This window comes from Xenopus laevis, chromosome 8S (assembly GCF_017654675.1).
Source record: "Xenopus laevis strain J_2021 chromosome 8S, Xenopus_laevis_v10.1, whole genome shotgun sequence".
NCBI classification, from domain to species: domain Eukaryota; kingdom Metazoa; phylum Chordata; class Amphibia; order Anura; family Pipidae; genus Xenopus; species Xenopus laevis.
In genome coordinates, this window is record NC_054386.1 from 6885049 (window position 1) to 6905599 (window position 20551).

The following is a 20551-nucleotide window of genomic DNA, read 5'->3' on the forward strand; positions in this document are numbered from 1 at the left end:
CGAATTTTCGCAAATTTATTCAGCGGTGGAAAAAATGTGGAAATTTGCGCAAATTAGTGCCTGCCAAATGTATTCGCCCATCACTAGTAACTGCATATCAAGCACATTGCCTCCTCTATTCACTTTACTATATTTTAAGCAATTCAGAGCATGGGTTAAGTGAGACTGGCTGCTATTTCTGAGCACCCTCTGGGTATTTTGTCCATGACAGTTCTTTTTCTATACAAGTGGAAGATGATGATATTCATAACTGTGAAGGGAAGAGGATAAGGAAGGTCAGCAGTACGTACAGAAATGATGCTAAGGGCTTCACATGAGGGGGAACTGTATAGAGAGTCACTGTGCTACTGACCAGGAGAAAAGCAGTTGGACATTAAACTGTACACATATAAATGCACAATAATCGCATTTGTTTTCATCAGGGACGAAATCTAGACAGAAAAATAATGAATTAAAACACAACTTATATTTACATTGATCTTTACCAAAGTGCCATTTGTGTCCCAATGGAAGGCTATTGCCCAGGGAAATACAGCAGTGTGTGTGTGTTGCCATATTTATAATAATGAAACTATTCTGCCCTCTAGTGTCTATTTATGATGAAGAATCATAACACAACAAGGCTTTCCAATTCCAGGAGAAGGGGATAGTATTTAGGGATTTGTGTACTAACACTAAGGGGCAGATTCACTAAGGGTCGAATTTCGAAGTAAAAAATACTTCGAAATTCGACCCTCGAATTGAAATCCTTCGACTTCGAATATCGAAGTCGAAGGATTTAGCGCTAAACGTTCGTTCGATCGATCGAAGGATTTTTCGTTCGATCGCACGATTAAATCCTTCGAATCGAACGATTCGAAGGATTTTAATCCAACGATCGAAGGAAAATCCTTGATCAAAAAAAGTTTAGCAAGCCTATGGGGACCTTCCCCATAGGCTAACATTGACTTCGGTAGGTTTTATCTGCCGAAGTAGGGGGTCGAAGTTTTTTTTAAAGGGAAAGTACTTCGACTATCGAATGGTCGAATAGTCGAACGATTTTTCGTTCGAATCGTTCGAATCGAAGTCGAAGGTCGTAGTCGAAGGTCGAAGTAGCCCATTCGATGGTCGAAGTACCCAAAAAATACTTCGAAATTCGAAGTATTTTTCATTCGAATCCTTCACTCGAGCTTAGTGAATCGGCCCCTAAGCATGTTTTTCCTAGTGCACAAATATTAGCAATTAGAAATAGTTTACTGCAGGTGGCATAATAAGAGGTAATCTCTTGATTGGTTGCTATGAATTACTGCATCGGTGTCAATCCAACCACCCTCTGCAAATCTACAGGAACACCCAATTCTCTCATTCTGCCATAAACTTTATTTTTTAGTCCATTTCTGTGTTAGCTAAGAAATCTACCCTGCAAGACAATCAGTTATACCAGGGGTCCCCAACCAGTACCAGGCCACGGACAGTCTTGAACTGGGCTGCCAAGCCTAGGGGACAATTACACAGTGTGCCGAATTGGGCGCTGGTGTTCCAGAATTGGACGCTGACCCCTCCTGACCCCCTCCCGACACCCTCTTAACCTCTCCCGACCCCTAAATCCCTCCCCCGGACCACCGGTCCCTGAGCCAAAAAAGTTTGGGGACCCCTGAATTATACCATTCCTAAACAAATAGTAGGGGGCCCAACACTGACTCCTGACAGAATGAGACTGCCTCCTAGTAATTTTATGATGACAAATTGCTGTAAATGGTTATATACTTCTATATTCCCACAGCCTGCTATGCAAACTAGTCTATGTTGCTACCTTGTAAATGGTGTTAACAATATATAGACAGGTAGGCTTCTTAGTACATGGGCTCCTCGAGGCCAAAAGTCATGGCATATTATTGGTGCACCTTTCGAAACCTTTGAGAATGCAGCCTAAATGTCAAAATTAAATTGACATAATAAACTAATAAACTTGCAAATTGTCCAAGTTATGAATAATATAAAGAGAAGTGATCACTTACTGAGCCCTTGTTTTTGCCGTTCCCATTCCAAAGCATCTGGAACATGATATGCTCCCCTTCCAATCTCATCTTCTCCAGGATCCTGAAAGGATAGTCCTGGGAGGGTGAATGGAGGCAGAGCAACATCTCCTTCAACACTTTCATCCACTGAATCGGTGTCCTTATCTTCCTCTTCTTGTTCTCCATCATCGTCCTCATCATCATCTTCTTCATCCTGCTCATCACCCTCTACAGCAAGAAGTATAAAAGAACATTACATCCACACCTAATTTAGATTTACTGCTACATGAATGCTTGATTGGATATGATAGTAAATACACTGAGACCACCTTTTAACAATCCATGTTTCAAAAGTAACCAATAGAAATTACATCCACGAATGCTGCTTTGTTCTGAAACTGTCTGGATTGTTTTATACCTTACTAACTAACATGAGTTCAGTGCCTGCTCTGACTTATAGTTACTGGCAAGTAATGCTGATAACACCAGATAATGCCCAGTAAGTATGGCATCTTATGGCCCATTTGAAATAGGTTCCAGTATGTGCCAAAAACCCTGGAAATGTTCAGGTGTTGGCAACTGTGCATTCATCTTTACATGATTTATTCCTCCAGTTTTGTTTTCTGTTTCTTTCAGCAATCAATGGGGCAGATTGACTAATGTACGCTGGCGGCTTTTCACTAGCGTTACTTCGGCAATGCGACCATTTGAGAAAATGCACTAGCATTTATGTCTGCCTAGCGAAATGTCAATTTGCATAGGGTGGAAATTTTAAAGTTGTATGGACGTCTTTATGTTAAATGTTGGTGCAAATACATTCAAATTACACTTTTAAAAACACGTGTCCAGGGAACCTTAATAAAGACAAGAGAGTTATTCTAATTCCCTACACATGCGCCCACTGTAAAATGAATGTTCCATATGTTTGCAAATGTATGGGGAAACCGGTTACCCAAAAAAAGTTTGTTAGGTCTTTTGCAGGTGGCGAAGGCAACTCTGGCGAAAGAGGTAACATTCAGTAAAAGCCTCACTGTAGTGAGTAACAAATGGTCGCCACAGCAAAAAGTCGCCTGGCGATAGAGTGTGAATGACTGCTAGCGCCAGTCTCGTTCGCTAGCAAATTGGCGCCTGCACCCATTAGTAAATCGGCAATGTCCCTGCGGGCGGTAACGCTAGCGAATTGTCGCTAGCTTTAGCCACTTCGCCCTTTAGTAAATCTGCCCCAATATACAGTATTTATTCCTCTCAATCATCAGTGCGATTTGCTGTTCTATCTTATTTACCAACTTCTTTCTATTTTCCTTCTGTTTTCCCCTCAGATCACGTTACCCACAGAAATCAATGAGTTTGCGCCACATGCTAGGGTCAACTAAAATGTTAAAAAAATCATCAGGTTGTTGTCATGAAAAAACAAACTGCTGTGAACAAATACATGATTTTGCTGAAGGTAGTCAATACAAAGGTGGACAAAAAAAAAATACTAAAATGTATGACCATACAAAATAAAGGGTTTTTGCTATACCATCATTTATACTAATAAGCTGCTCTGTAGCTATGGGGTGGCCATTCAAAGCTGAAAAGGAGAAAAGGAACCTGTTCTGTAGTAATCTATAGTAGATTCTTCAGAACGTATCTGTTTATATAAACTATAGTAGTACTTATCTGTTATCTACTGTGTATTCTGTGCTTGAATGGCTGCCCCCATGGCTACACAGCAGCTTGTTTATATAAACTATAGTAGTACTTATCTGTTATCTACTGTGTATCCTGTGCTTGAATGGCTGCCCCCATGGCTACACAGCAGCTTGTTTATATAAACTATAATAATAATTATCTGTTATCTACTGTGTATCCTGTGCTGTAATGACTGCCCCCATGGCTACACAGCAGCTTGTTTATATCAACTATAGTAGTACTTATCTGTTATCTACTGTGTATCCTGTGCTGTAATGACTGCCCCCATGGCTACACAGCAGCTTGTTTATATAAACTATAGTAGTACTTATCTGTTATCTACTGTGTATCCTGTGCTTGAATGGCTGCCCCCATGGCTACACAGCAGCTTGTTTATATAAGCTATAGTAGTACTTATCTGTTATCTACTGTGTATCCTGTGCTTGAATGGCTGCCCCCATGGCTACACAGCAGCTTGTTTATATAAACTATAGTAGTACTTATCTGTTATCTACTGTGTATCCTGTGCTTGAATGGCTGCCCCCATGGCTACACAGCAGCTTGTTTATATAAACTATAATAATAATTATCTGTTATCTACTGTGTATCCTGTGCTGTAATGACTGCCCCCATGGCTACACAGCAGCTTGTTTATATAAACTATAGTAGTACTTATCTGTTATCTACTGTGTATCCTGTGCTTGAATGGCTGCCCCCATGGCTACACAGCAGCTTGTTTATATAAGCTATAGTAGTACTTATCTGTTATCTACTGTGTATCCTGTGCTTGAATGGCTGCCCCCATGGCTACACAGCAGCTTGTTTATATAAACTATAGTAGTACTTATCTGTTATCTACTGTGTATCCTGTGCTTGAATGGCTGCCCCCATGGCTACACAGCAGCTTGTTTATATAAACTATAATAATAATTATCTGTTATCTACTGTGTATCCTGTGCTGTAATGACTGCCCCCCATGGCTACACAGCAGCTTGTTTATATAAACTATAGTAGTACTTATCTGTTATCTACTGTGTATCCTGTGCTTGAATGGCTGCCCCCATGGCTACACAGCAGCTTGTTTATATAAACTATAGTAGTACTTATCTGTTATCTACTGTGTATCCTGTGCTTGAATGGCTGCCCGCATGGTTACACAGCAGCTTGTTTATATCAACTATAGTATACTTATCGTTATCTACTTGTATCCTGTGCTGTAATGACTGCCCCATGGCTACACAGCACTTGTTTATATAAACTATAGTAGTACTTATCTGTTATCTACTGTGTATCCTGTGCTTGAATGGCTGCCCATGGCTACACAGCAGCTGTTTATATAAGCTATAGTAGTACTATCGTTATCTACTGTGTATCCTGTGCTGATGGCTGCCCCATGGCTACACAGCAGCTTGTTTATATAAACTATAGTAGTACTTATTGTTATCTACTGTGTATCCTGTTTGAATGGCTGCCCCATGGCTACACAGCAGCTTGTTTATATAAACTATAATAATAATTATCTGTTATCTACTGTGTATCCTTGCTGTAATGACTGCCCATGGCAAACAGCTTGTTTATTAATTCAGTGTACTTATCTGTTATCTACTGTGTATCCTGGCTTGAATGGCATCCCCATGGCTACACAGCAGCTTGTTATAAAGCTATAGTATACTTATCTGTTACTACTGTGTATCTGTGTTGAATGGCTGCCCCATGGCTAACACAGCAGCTGTTTAATAAACTATAGTAGTACTTATCTGTTATCTACTGTGTATCCTGTGCTTGAATGGCTCCCCATGGCTACACAGCAGCTTGTTTATATAAACTATAGTAGTTACTTATCTGTTATCTACTGTGTATCCTGTGCTTGAATGGCTGCCCATGGGTACACAGCAGCTTGTTTATATAAACTATAATAATAATTATCTTTATTACTGTGTATCCTGTGCTGTAATGACTGCCCCCATGGCTACACAGCAGCTTGTTTATATAAACTATAGTAGTACTTATCTGTTATCTACTGTGTATCCTGTGCTTGAATGGCTGCCCCCATGGCTACACAGCAGCTTGTTTATATAAACTATAGTGTTTTTAAGCAGTTACCAGTGCAGGGCAACAGTACATTATATTGTCATTCCTTTAAAAAACTTTCATTTTTTTAAAAAATTTGAGTAGGTATACCTTTGTGAAAATGATATACTGTATACATCATATAAGCTGGGGGAACTACAGGAAAATCCATGTGGCAGAACTACACTGATTGTATTTAATTTTAATGCAATGAGTTTGCAATCAATGCAGCCCAGAAACTTGCATGTATTAGAAATGTCCCTGTTACCTATTCACACATGCAATGAGGCTGAACATTTTTTCGCCTTTTCTAAATAATGTTCATATTGAAGATTGCCGGAGCGCAATGATTAGTAGTTGCTTAACTGTTGGAAACTGATACTTCATTTCCATCTGTTCCTTACTAGAAATGGTTCTCCCAGTAAAGTGGAGTGTGGTGCCCTCTCCTGGTATATAAGTCTAGGGACATCACCGGCAGATGTTATGATAGTTATATTCCTAATGTAGCAACGTTTAAAATTTTAGGGGGTTATTTATTAAAGTCTGAATTGTAAAAACTCAAAAATGCAAGTTTTTTTTTTACTATAAAATCCAAATTTTTTGTGGAAAAAAAATTGTATTTTTCAAGATTTATTATACCCCAAGGATGGAAAAAGTCTGAATCCAAAAATCCACCATCTCAGACCTGCTGAGGTTGTATATAAGTCAATGGGAGAGGTCTGTATCCTATTTGCAAGTTTCTGTGGTCTGCACTGGAATTAGCCCGAAAATCCGAGTATTTCGGGCTTTTTGGGGAAAAATATGAAAAGTTTTCTGGAAAAAGCCTGAAAAATCGCAAAAAATGTACGTTTTGTATTTCACTCGATTATATTGCGTTTCCCCCCGATCCGATTAAGGGTAGGACTACATGGACATTTTTGTCGCGATCCGATGTGCTGCAACAAACCGCCGGCATCAAATCGCATGCAACAGAAATAAGGTAAGTAATGGAAATGTCGGATGAAGTCGCAGCGTTGATCTGACGCAACACTACTGTCGGATGCAGACGCAGCATGCGTCACTACTGTCGCAACATTACTGTCGTCACAAACAGATATTAATGATTGATTGAACCAAAATGACCAAAATGTTTAGATCTGCCTGATAAAAAAAACTCCAATATCCACAAGGAAGGAATTTTTTAAAGACAGTATGGGGCCCATTTACTTAGCTTGAGTGAAGGAATAGAGGAAAAAAACTTTGAATTTCAAATGTTTTTTTTTGGCTACTTCGACCATCGAATGGTCTACTTCGACCTATGACTTTCGACTTCGAAACGAACGATTCGAACTAAAAATCGTTCAACTATTCTACCATTCGATAGTTGTAGTACTGTCTCTTTAAGAAAAAACTTCGACCCCCTAGTTCGCCACCTAAAAGCTACCGAAGTCAATGTTAGCCTACGGGGAAGGTCCCCATTTTCTTTGGTAGCTTTTTTAGGTCGAAGGAAAATCATTTGATTGATGGATTAAAATCCTTCGAATCGAACGATTCGAAGGATTTAATCGTTCGATCGAACGAATAGCGCTAAATCCTTCGACTTCGATAATCGATGTCGAAGGATTTAACTTAAGTAAATTTGCCCCTATGTGTCTGATTATTGGCAGCTTTAGAATGACTTCTGAGATTCCAGTATTCTTCCTCCCCACCTCTTTTCTTAGATCAAATACTCATTTCTTCTGTAGCAAAAAAGGTTAATTTAACAGCATAATGCAGCATCTGGCCAACTACTATTTGGTTTAATTGCATGTCCTACTGCTTCAAATATTTACTGTGCTATGTTTCAATGTTTTGCATGATGCCAATCTGTCACTTATTTTTGATCCAGGCTTAAATAGAACAATATAAGAAGTGGCAGATTAAAGTTTATGGCACATGGTCCATTTTCATAGCCACGCTCCTCACATGAAGAACAGCAGAGGTCAAAACACCTTTGGTTTCCCATAGGTTTAAATGGGCAATGGTTTCAACACTTCTTGGCTTCCACACTGGTTTGCAGCCACCCCTGCTGACAATGCCACTGGCAGTGATTTTTTTCCTCCATTCCAAACAAAAAACTGAATTCTGATGAGAAAGAGCATTTGGAAGTAGTCAAAATGCATCATGTGACATGAGCCTATGGTAAGGTTCTATCAATTTTGCATGACGGCCTTTTGTATAAAGTTTCACAGTTAAAGGGCATGTAAAGCCAAAAAAATAAAATCCCATTTTTACTTTCTTTAATGAAAAAGGAGCCTATCTCCAATATACTTTAATTAAAAAATGTGTACCGTTTTTATAAGAAATCTGACTGTGTGCAGTGAAATTCTCCCTTCATTTACTGCTGTGGATAGGAATTGTCAGATGGTCCCTAACTGCTCTGCAGGGAAACAATCATACTTATGAACAGCAGGGGGAGCCCCCACCTTACTTCCCAGCCATGCAGAACTCAAGCAGCTTTGTTTATGACGATCCCTAAGCAGCCCAGACCACACTGAGCATGTGCAGGGTCAGGGTCAGGCAAAGATGTATAACAAAGTTACAAGATGGTGACCCCCTGTGGCCAACTTTGAAAGCATAAATTATTTGTTTGATTAGGCTTGTGGTGCAGTAAGTTCATGTTTATATTTAGTATACAAAATACAGCATTTCTAGCCTTATTCTATTTTAGACTTTACTTCCCCTTTAAGCCATATTCTTTCCAAAGTCTTATGATGGGGTTGACACAGTACAGGGTTCATATTAAATAAAGCCTTTAAATGTACATATATCAATCCTCTATAATCCTATGCTTTGGATGCCTTTCAAGCTCTCACGGAGCAACATTTTGATGCATTTGTCAAATTTTAGTTTTTCCTTTTTTGTATCTGTTCGCAATTATGATCAAACCCTTAAGCTGTGCCCTAGGATGAGAAATGTAGTTACGAAACAGGCTGACTGTTACTAGTCGCTTATCTAGCTTCAGAAAAACACAGCTATCGATATGAGCCCCTCCTGGGATGAAACACCATATGATACAAGTAGGTATTCTTGAATTATTCTAGATGTGGATAAGTCCAATCAAAGTAAATTGGACACTTTAATTGTACTGGCTGTTGAAAAATATGGACAACCTACCTTCAGATTCAAGTTTATCAGGCCTGTAGGACTTAGGGACTTCGATTCTCCTTGGGAAGGGAACCTGCTCTTGGCTGATCTGTGTGGTTATGGATGGGGTCAAATTTTCTGCCTCTCCTGGTATCACAACTGGGAGAATAGTAGAAAGTGAAATAGCGAGAGAGGCATCATCCTTAGGTTTTGTCTTCAGATCTAGAAGGGGATTAAACAAGTCACAACAATCCACAGCCTACATTTCCGATTAAAGACTTCTGTGCCATGAAAACAGTCACCCTAACATAACCACGAATTTTAGACAATCAATATGGTAGCTCACACGTTCCCAATCTTAAAACAAGAAGATGGACTGCTGGCAAAATCTGACAAATGCCTTAAAATGTGCTTAAAATTCATCTGTCCTCTGCAGGTGACTCAAGGAAAGTGATGGAATTGGAATTTACTGAATAGTGTATTCTCAAAAGAAAAACATATATAATGGGGGCAATAATGTTTTTCAAGTATTCGCACTCATAAAAACTGTGCATTTTTATTTAAAAAATGTAACCTATACCTCTCCGTATTTAGTGAGGAGCTACCCCCACCTAATGCTAACAGGCTAACAGGCTCAGTTTCTTATACTCTGTTATTTGGTACTGGCAGTCAGGACCGCCATCAGAAATCGCAGGGTCCCATACGACAAAATTTCCTGGGCCCCCTGGGCTGCGCCCACCGCAAGCCCCACCTACAGGTCCGCCCTCCCCACCACACACTAAAAAAACAAAAAAAATATTGGTGGCTAGGGTTCCCACATAAAAATAAAAAGATATTGGTGGTCAGGGCCCCCCATTATTTGTGGCCAGGGCCCCCCCCATTAAAAAACTATTGGTGCCCCCCCCACTTTATAAGAAAATTGGTGGCCAGGGCCCATTAAACGTCCATGCCTTCCCGAAGTCAGCAGCTCTCAGAAAGATGGGGGGCCCGGCTAATCAAGTAAGTGTGGCGTGGCAGGGCCCCCCTTACCCTTGGGCCCCCTACAACTCTCCCCCATGTCCCCCCTGATGGCTGCCCTGCTGGCAGTAATGCAATAATCAGAGCTGGGCCAAGCCCCCTTGCCCCCCAATGCAGTTGATGTGCGGGCTGGCCCGATACCCGAGGGTGGCCTCTTTGCAGGTGGCGGGTGGGTTGAGCTCTTCTCCTGCTCTCCCCGCCACCACCTTCAAATGCCGGCTTCCGACTTTATAACTGTGCACCTGCTCGCCCAGCCCCTTTTGTGATGTCATCAGCAGGGCGGGTCTATAAAAGGAACCCGAAAGTTGGATGTGGGCAGGTTGTGGGAGGGTCGGATTTTATTCGACCTGCACATCACTAATACACACGCAAACGAGCGCACACCCCCATGGTTATGTTACATGGGGGCACCAGAGTGCACGGTTCCCCAAGGGTGGGGCGAGGGCCTGGAATAGGGGTAGGCAAACAGAAGAGGTACGTACTCCCACTGCCCCCCTGAGCTTTGCACCCTAGGCACATGCCTCTTCCGCCTACACCTAGTTCCATCCCTCATGAACGTATCCATTTTATTTAAATGGATGATCATCTGTCCATTCAATTTAATATGATGTAGACAGTGATATTCAAAGATTATATACTGCTGGTCTTGATTCATATTTTGTGGGGTTTTATTTGACTTTTTCTAAAGGTCTCCAGTTTGCTACCTGGTTGCTAGGGTCACTGACCCATACAGCAAGGTAACGAGGGTGGGGACCTGACCAGAATGTAATTAACCTCACAATTAATATGTTTTCTGCGTGTCAGGGTCATTGACAGCAATTTTAATTTCAGTTTGGAGAGAGAAATAACAGGAAGGCAGGCATCGGTAAAAAGACCAGCCTAATGCAGATAATGTCTACACTATAGAAAATAAAATGTGAACTTGCCTTGCAGATCATATGACACAATATATAACATGTTCAGCATCTGCATCGGAGGAGAGACAGATGAAGTGACAGATGGAGCGATTGTACCTTCCAAGCGTGGGGCGGCAGAATCCAGTGCTGATTCCTGAGGGAATGTCTCCTCTCCCTCATTGTCAAAGCCCTCAATAATGGATTCTTCAGTTGCTGAATGAATTACAAAGGCAGGGGCTGTTGTGCCACTGGGGTTTTCACTGAGTTCTGTGTCCTGCTCCTTGGCATCTGCTAAACAAAATATTATGTGTATCATTAAAGGGATACTGTCATGGGAAAAAAACAATTTCAAAATGAATCAGTTAATAGTGCTGCTCCAGGAGAATTCTGCACTGAAATCCATTTCTCAAAAGAGCAGACAGAATTTTTTTATGTTAAATTTTGAAATCTGACATGGAGCTAGACATATTGTCAATTTCCCAACTGGCCCAAGTCATGTGACTTGTGCTCTGATAAACTTCAATCACTCTTTACTGCTGTACTGCAAGTTGGAGTGATATCACCCCCTCCCCCACCAGCAGCCTAACAACAGAACAATGGGAAGGTAACCAGATAACAGCTCCCTAACACAAGATAACAGCTGTCTGGTAGATCTAAGAACAACACTCAATAGTAAAATCCAGGTCCCACTGAGACACATTCAGTTACATTGAGTGGGAGCCACAGCAGCCTGCCAGAAAGCATTTCTCTCCTAAAGTGCTGGCACAAGTCACATGACCAGGGGCAGCTGGGAAGTTGACAAAATGTCTAGCCCCATGTCAGATTTCAAAATTGAATATAAAAAAATCTGTTTGCTCTTTTGAGAAATGGATTTCAGTGCAGAATTCTGCTGGAGCAGCACTTTTAACTGATGCGTTTTGAAAAAAACATGTTTTCCGATGACAGGATCCCTTTAAGAACAACAGCTTCTAACAAAAGTACCTTTAATGCCCATGCCCTTTGGCATTTTTCCTGACAGAAAGTAGCACAATGAATCCAAATAGATGCACCCTTGTATATATATATATATTAATATGTTTCTTTTCACCATGCTGTCCAGGTCAGTGCCAAGGGGAGAAGTTGCAGATAGTGAAAAAAAGGAATCACACCCATGTCTTTAGGTATTTTCAAAGTCAGATGAACTGCACATTATAAACTGTGTTTCCCTAATTGCATTAAGTAAAATTGCATTCACTAGTGTGACACATACAATATATCTCAATCTATAAATTAGATTTATTACTATTACTATTATTTTTTACTGAAGGTTTATGCAGCTTTATTCCCCAAAGCAACATTTTATGCCATCTCAACCTTACTCATAGTAATCCCCTACCCTGTTTCATTTGTGATATTGATAGTTCTGCTGCAAATTGCTGCTTGTTGGTTTTTGGTCTAAAGTGCAAAATGCTTTTCCTAAATATAATGAGCTTCCACAAAGAGTTTCTAGAAGATAATTAAATAGATCTGACTTCAGTAATTATGACACTGTGGAATAAACTGACGTTTTATATATGCAAGGACCCCAGATATTGCTAGAGGCTGGCATTTGATCGGTAAGTAGCATGCCTCAGGCTTTAAATACCTGCTGGCAGCATTATATTATAAAATATGATGCAAATAACAAATACAGACTTCATAAATGTATGTTCCTATCAATATAGATCTGTAAAAATAGGAAGAGTTTTAGCAAACCAAACCCAGGGAAAGCCACTTACAAGGTCATTGACAACTACGGTTGCCACTCTTTTTGGAAGAAAATACCGGGCTTCCTACATTTTTGTGGTTTTTCTCTATAAATAACATTGGCATTAAGCAACACTTTTACCGGCCAGGTGGCAACCCTATTGACAACCTAAGTCATTCCTAACCTTTGAGCTGCAACACTTTTCAATAACTTTATCAACAACATGGAATCCAGCCAGCAATTAGTAGAATAACTTGTGCAGCAATACCTGTACCAGTAGCAGAAATGTTAAAGGGGTACTGGAATATTAATGTAATAATATGGTTCAAGTTCAAGCCTTTTCTATATTGGGTAGTAACCCAATAAGCGTACCTGAGTAGAAGACAAAACTTGTTGGAGGAGGCTAACACAGCGTATAATCATGAGTAGGAAGGACCTGGCGAGGATGTTCAATGAACAAACAGACAGACCTCAAATGAAAAGAGAGTAAAGGAGATTGGGACTTTGGTAAAGTCCTATGACCCAGGCTCCTAATGACTAATGGACAGGTGCCTGGAGGGTCTTTGCCATAACAGATGACACTGCTAATAGGCAGTCATCTGTATGTGATTGTGTAACCAGTACTGTGCTTTTTTCCTCCTTAATAATTTTTGGGAACTTTGTCATCTATATGCTAATTAGTATGTGTTTTTTAACCAGATGTCAAGCTTTCACTAACTAAATTTCTATTTGCCTCAGACAAAATAAATCTCTTCTCATTCTGCACTGCAAATTGTAGAAATTATAGCAACAATCTCCATAAGGGCTTCTAACTTGGAAATAGCTCACCGTCTTTCAGCAGACGGATCAACTGAACTGAATCTGACAGATCTCTAGTATAGTTTAGTTTGGTATATCTCAAGTGCAACCAACTACCATGAATGACACCTTGGGGTAAATTTATCAAAGAGTGAAGTTCCGCCACTAGAGTGAAATTCCGCAGCTCTCCATTCATTTCTATGGGATTTTGAAAGGAGTATTTATCAATGGGTGAAAGTGAAATTTCATCCTTTGATAAATACGCCTTTAAAAACCCATAGAAATGAATGGGAAGTGGCGGAATTTCACTCTAGTGGCGGAACTTCACTATTAACTTCACTCTTTGATAAATATACCCCCTTGACTTTTCTAAGGGGACGGACTGAGGGTTTCATTACCTCCAATTTGTCTGGTAGCAACAGTACTGCCCAGCAGGCTGGTAGAAGCATTATGCTCTTCAGTCATAGCATTCACTGGTGGAGTCGAGGTTATTTCAGTCTCTGATGTGTTGGGTTCACTATAATTAGTCTGTAGGTTTTCTTCTGACACAAAACCAGAACCGTTCTGTATTGCATTAGTGTTATTTTCAGACTGGGCATCTATGCCTGGAAATGTTGGTGAAGAGGCAACTATAGCTTCTGAACTAGTTGTTACATTTTTATCTTTCATTGATTTAATGTCTGCAGTTACTGGTAAAGGTACAACATTTGAGAATTTTGTATCATCCCATTCACTATTTTGCTGTGGGACAGTTATTTCTGCAGTTCTGTTTTCTGGGCTGACTTGTGTTAAGGTTTCCAAATTACTGTAGGCCGATAAGGCGCTTTCCAAAGTGACATCAGTTACTGAGTTGGTTTCTGTACTTGACCCATTCTCATTCTTTAAGTCACTGCTAATTTGAGAGACTGCCGTTGGCTCATTAACATGGAGAGACACCGAAGCCTGGCTATCCGTTGCTTTAATGTTGCTTGTCCTTGGACTGGTAGTCAACATTTCCATTGTGTTTAACTGAAATGAATTTTCTTGTTGGTCTGTCTTTTTGTTGTCCTCTTCTTCTGCACCATAGTTTTTATCTAGTCCTGTATCAATGCTCTGAGAAGTCTCCTTACTAATATAATCTACAGTAGAAAGAGCTGTGGTGAGAATTCCATTTTCATACAATGTCTCTGCTTGCCCACTGGGATTGAGCATAACCGCAAAACTAGAACTATTCATCTCTGGGCTTTCACCTTTCCCAGAGCTGTTATCAGACAAGTTGTAATTGTCTTGTTGTTCATTAACACCAAATGTGTTATTTATTGAAGCCCCATCTGATATACCCTGGGAAGCCTTGGTCACTGTAGATGGTGTTGTCAGCTGATATTCTTCTAAATTGGCTTGGAAGCTCTGATTATTATTTTCATCTAAGCCATCAAAATGGTCTGTAGTTTCCAGTACATCCTCTGTCTCCCGTAGATTCAGTTTATGTAGGGAGAATCCAGTGATTAACGGTGATCCGAGAAGAATGGTGCAAAACACCATATATATCAGAATGTGCCGAGATCCCTTCATGTCAGGCAGTAGCAAAACACATATACAAAATGGCAGAATTCTTAAAGAAAAAGGGAAAGAAGAAAATAATTATTTTGCATATTTATAACATCACATATCTATGTATAACATTTAGGGCACTGAAAATAATTAAGGCTCAGTTTTTTTGTTTTATGTGTACCAGACACATGAGCCCTCAGCACTCTGCATTAAAGAATCTGTTATCTATGAAGGACTCAACCATGGCTGTTTTGTACGCCGTTATTTAAAAAAAAAAAAAAAAATAGTTTTTAGGAAAATGAGGATGGGGTAAATTCAGTGCAAAGGTTGAATGTGGCTGATTCCCTCTTCATAACCTCAGGCAGTGTCGGACTGGGACATTAGGGGCCCACCCAAAAACCTTAGACCAGGGGCCCACCAATGAACCATAGACCAGGGGCCCACTCTCAGTACTATTATTCTTCTTCTGCTTTCTCAACCTCTATTCTCCTAGTCTCTATTCTTTACATACTATAATCTATTATTCCATCTATTTAGCCACTTTGTTCTCAAAGAAATAGGGAATGGCCATGAATTAGGCCAAATGTTTAGCAGCCACAGACACCTGGGCCCACCGGGATTTTTCCTGGTATCCCGGTGGGCCAGTCTGACACTGACCTCAGGCCCTTGGTTTTTCAATCTAGCATTCATTACAGATGCAAGCATTTAGTCAACTGTGCCCATGAGTTTGTATGCTCATGAGATATCCCTTCCTCATCTTTCCCTTTCTGGGTCTGTAGTCTCACAGATGTTGCTTGTTCCTCAAACCATGCAGTTAATGTGGAATTTGGCCTCTCATTCCCCAATAATAGTGTCCTTTTCATTTGAGAACAAAAAAGTGAGACTGAGAAAGACTGGACTTGGCAGTATTACATACTTTAGATCATAGATAACCTTGCCTCCAAGCCTGGAATTCAAAAATAATCACCTGCGTTATGGTCACTGGACGCAACATCCAAGGGGTTGCTCACGAGCCACTGGTCTATCTTACAAAACCCCTATGACACACTAAAGTAATTTGTAAGGGAGCCAATTTATTTATTTACATTTATTTCATAATTAAGTCTACAATCTTGCAAATAGTGTATTTGTATGCTTTATAGTAGAAATAGTTATCCATATATTGACTTTGACTTGGAGTAAAATGGTTATGTCTTGCTTTTTCGCTGCCGCCCTCCAAAGAAATTGAGGAGCTAACATCTTGCTTCCCTAGCATCTCAGACTGAAGACAGTATACAACCGCCTCTCTCTTAACCCTTTGATGTGACTGTTTGGCTAGCAAAAGTCCATTACCCAGGGGGATTTTTTATATATCAACTGGTCTTGTGTTTTTCTTGAAGACGTTTCACCAGTCATCCAACTGGCTTTCTCAATTGAGAAATGGTGAAATGTCTTCAAGAAAAACACAAGTCCAGCTGATTTGACTTATTTCTACAGATAATTCCAGTATAGGGGCTCACTCTCGGTCTGAATTTATCAGCAGGCTGAGAATCAGCCCAGCGTGGCTGATGCCCATACTATTCTAAAATATTATGTTTTTGTTTTGTAAGCTGGCCTTTAATTCAGGAACATTGGAGAGATATGTATGGCCTGACATTGATATCATAGCAATGATTTATTGGCTCATCATTCAAAAGCTGCCAACTAGAATTAGCTGCACTTCATTGGTTTGGCTGTAAGCATGACTGGGTCACTTATTAATCTTTACAATGAGAAACCTAGAACTTAACTGATCTGTCAATTAATCATACTACCATTCACCCTTGAGATATATGGGTTAGTATAATGCAGTGTAAGATACTTGGGTGTCTTTGGCATTCCATCTTCCACTGACACTGAACTGGATCTCAGAGTCAAGTGGCCCGACATTCACACTTCCCAGCTGCTATGGATAATTTGTCACTTTGTTAAACATTAGCACACAAGGGCAAATACCTTGATGGCATGCATTAAAAACTTTTTCTAATCTTACTGCAGAAATGCGACTCCATCCAACCCAATCGAATATCTATAGGCAGACGATGGCAACAACAGACAGTGATACAAAAGATTACAGACCTTGTACCATACTGAAACTAAATAACATAAAATCTAACACTGTCCCATTTACATGTACACTGTTCCCACAAAGAAATATAAAAGTAGAAACTGTATGGGGGTGGTTTGAGTGCCGTGAAAATCTGGAAACCAAGGAGGTAAATGATGAGAAATGTAAGATAATGAGTGGTTAAGAGAGAAATAAGTGTAAATTTGGGGAATAAAGGGGTGGGTTCAATTAAGAAGGAACAGTAGTGAAAAACGTGGGGAGGTTTTAGAACTCAGCATGAAAGGCTAGTAGTGGGTGACATATTGGGAGCAACTTCCGAGGGCCTTTGAGGTATAAAAGGCACTGACCAGTTTCAAAATATGTTGAATTATATATGAAAAATGTCGTATTCCTAAAGTTTAGGGGGCTCTAAAATAAGTTTGCTTTGGGGCCCAATAACCTCTAGTTAAACCACTGACAAGAAGGCAGGCTTCAGGCTTTTTAAAAAAGATACTAGGGGTAATTTATGCAAGTGCAAGAGCACCAATCACCAATGTGTTTAAAGGGCACCTGTTGGGTAAAAATGTTATCCCCAACCAAAGGTGTGGGCTAATAGAGTCGGCATTCCAGTTGAGGATAAAAGTAGTCTTTAAACAAAAAAATGCCCCCCGCCAGCGATAGGCTACCCGCAACGGGAGTGAGTTCCCAGTGTGAGAAGCCATGTCCAGTCACTTGCATGCGCATAATGAAAATCTGCCCCGAATTGCTCATTATGCGCATGCGCGTGACCGACGTCATGAGTGTTATGCTTATGCGAGTGACACAACATGGCTGTTTGCACCGGGAGCTCCCGCACCTTTGGTTGGGGATAACATTTTTACCCAACAGGTGCCCTTTAAAACGGCACAGTTAATGCTAATTTAAAATGCACTGTGCAAGTTCTGGCTGCACTCAGTACCTAAGATTGGAAATCCGCAGTGCAAGTGGGGGAGTTACCAGTTAGGTGACAGTTGGGGGAAGGAAAGCTAAGTGCCTCCCTCTGCCTGCCCCTCGTGAATACATCTCTGCTGTACACAAGTAGAACTGTATTCATGGGGCAAATTCAGGATTCTGTTCTTTGTTTTGCAGTACTTCATAGCAGAGCAGGGTAAAAATGGAAAAAAAAAACCATGGCAGATTGTTCCAGTATTTTCCATTTTGCACCTTGCCCTGTACTTAATAAATGATCCTCCATACTGATTCTAAAACCAATACAGGATTTGTGTTGCTATTTAAAACAACAGGATTCCTGTGCCTGAAAGATGCTTTTTTGAAAGGTTACCACCTGGATAAACTGAGCAAACGTTCTATCATTTCTGTCCCCTAGGGGCAATGTTTCACTGTGTTCTATTGGGGATACTTCATGTTGCCTTGGCAGAGAAAGCACTGTGTCATCAGCCTCTACATAAATGGAGATAAATATAGCACCGCAACCAAATAAGTTGTATTTTAGTGGATACTTAAAGGGATTCTGTCATTATTTTTTTGATGTCGTTTTTATTTCTAAATTACAGTTTACACTGCAAATAATTCACCAGCAAGTGTTTTTTTTATGTTGTACTATTAGTGTGTAGGTGCATCTCAGGTCATTTTGCCTGGTCATGTGATTTCAGAAAGAGCCAGCACTTTAGGATGGAACTGCTTTCTGGCAGCCTGTTGTTTCTCCTAATCAATGTAACTGAATGTGTCTCAGTCAGACCTGGATTTTACTATTGAGTGCTGTTCTTGGATCTACCAGGCAGCTGTTATCTTGTGTTAGGGAGCTGCAATCTCGTTACCTTCCCATTGTTCTATTGATAGGCTGCAGGGGGAGGGGTGATATCACTCCAATTTGCAGTACAGCAGTAAAGAGTGACTGAAGTGTATTAGAGCACAAGTCACATGACTGGGGGCAGCTGGCCAACTGACAATATGTCCAGATTTCAAAATTAAATATGAAAAAATCTGTTTGCTCTTTTGAGAAATGGATTTCAGTGCGGAATTCTGCTGGAGCAGCTCTATATTAACGGATGTATTTTGAAAATAACTTTTTTTTCCCCATGAAAGTATCCCTTTAACTGAAGGAAAGCCTTATTGTAATGGATATATACTAAAACACAAGCAGTAAAATAATCTGGTTGCTAGATTGCTATGACCAACTCTGCTGCTTCAAATGATCTCCCAGCATCTCTTAAACATTTGTACAAAATGTAACACAGTATGCAATAGCTAAAGGGACAAATAATTGATGGATTTAAATTAAATTTTCCTTGTTCCGTGTTGTGCCCCCTCTGCTTATGTATATACATTTGAATACATGTGTGTGTTGTGTATGGAGGCTGTCTTTTGGTGACAGACAGGTATTTCTGGTCACAGTGCTCTCCAAACAAGATTTTCTGCATTTAATATATTGTCCTTTTTTTCTTATTCCCAAGTGAAGACTTTTTTTTTTGTTTTCACCTGACTCTAACTTGAGTCAGAGAACTGTCCCAATATGGGGGCAGATTCACTAACTGGTGAATTTTCGCCAGCTTCAGCTTCACACCCATCGCACCACTACGCCAGATGCAAATACAATACGAATATGCTAATTCACTAAAATGCAAAGTTTCATCCTGGGCGTCTAACGCTGGCGACTTTTCGCTAGCGTTACTTTGGCTGTGTGAGCATTTCATAGTGAAGATGCGCCAGCATTCATTTGTGCAGTGGAGTAACTAGATATTACTGGGCCCCACAGCAAATTAATTTTAGGGCCCCCAACATTTCCAGAGGTTGTCCTGTTTTACCAATATATATTGACATTTCTTATTAATTAGGGCCCCCTGCAGCCCAGGGTCTGCTTCCTCTGTAGTTACGCCCCTGCATTTGTGCCTATCGAAACTTCGCTAGTGATCTTGCGCTAAGGTCAATTTGCATAGGGGGGGAAATTTAACATTGTATGGACGTCTTTATTATAAATGTTGCTGCAAATGGTTTAAGTTACTGGTTTATATAACACATGTCCAGGGAACCTTAATACAGACAAGAGAGTTAATATAATGCCCTACACATGAGCCCACTGTAAAATGAATGTTCCATATGTTATGAAATTTCTGGAGAAAACCGGTTACCCAAAAAACGTAAGTTATGACTTTTGCAGCCAATTCCCCTTAAAAAAGGAAAAGTCGCCAACGTTTTTTTTAACTTTAATGCATTGTAAGGCTGTAAGGATGTAAGTGACAGAAGATTGAGGAAGATGTAGCTGCTTTATAGCACTTCACCTGGTCTGAGGTGGGAAAGGCAACTCTGGCGAAAGAGATAACGTTCAATAAAATCTGCATTTTAGTGAATTTGCAAACGTCGTTTCACCAGAGCGAAAAGTCACATGGCGATAGACTTCGAATGTCCGATAACGATGGCTCAGTTCGCTAGTGAATTGGCACCTGCGTCTGTTAGTGAATTGGCGATGTCCCTGCGGGTGGCAATGCAGGCGAAAAGTCGCTAGCGTTAGTCACGTCGCTCTTTAGTAAATCTACCCCATGGATTTTATATATGAATACATATTATATAAATCCCTGTAGTTCAGAAACTTAAGAGTTTTCATTAGTTGTGCTTCAGAACTGGGTTTCTGTACTGATCCGGCTGGGACTGGTCTCTGGTTCATTCATACAGGTTG

The 20551-nt window shown here is 40.3% G+C and overlaps 1 protein-coding gene across 4 annotated transcripts in view; it reads right to left on the bottom strand.

Moving 5' to 3' along the window:
- Positions 1-20551, bottom strand: part of armh4.S (armadillo-like helical domain containing 4 S homeolog) — a 66590-nt gene that overhangs the window by 45361 nt on the left and 678 nt on the right. The window contains exons 2-5 of one of the 4 annotated variants that reach the window (XM_018232274.2): positions 13682-14874; positions 10877-11047; positions 8877-9068; positions 1998-2225 (exon numbers count right to left, since the gene is read on the bottom strand). In XM_018232274.2, coding sequence (XP_018087763.1) covers positions 1998-2225; positions 8877-9068; positions 10877-11047; positions 13682-14834 — 1744 coding nt within the window. In that variant the 5' untranslated portion in view covers positions 14835-14874. Of the gene's footprint in view, positions 1-1997; positions 2226-8876; positions 9069-10876; positions 11051-13681; positions 14875-20551 lie in introns of all 4 variants that reach the window. The other 3 variants (XM_041574832.1, XM_041574831.1, XM_018232273.2) reach the window with 3 other exon arrangements.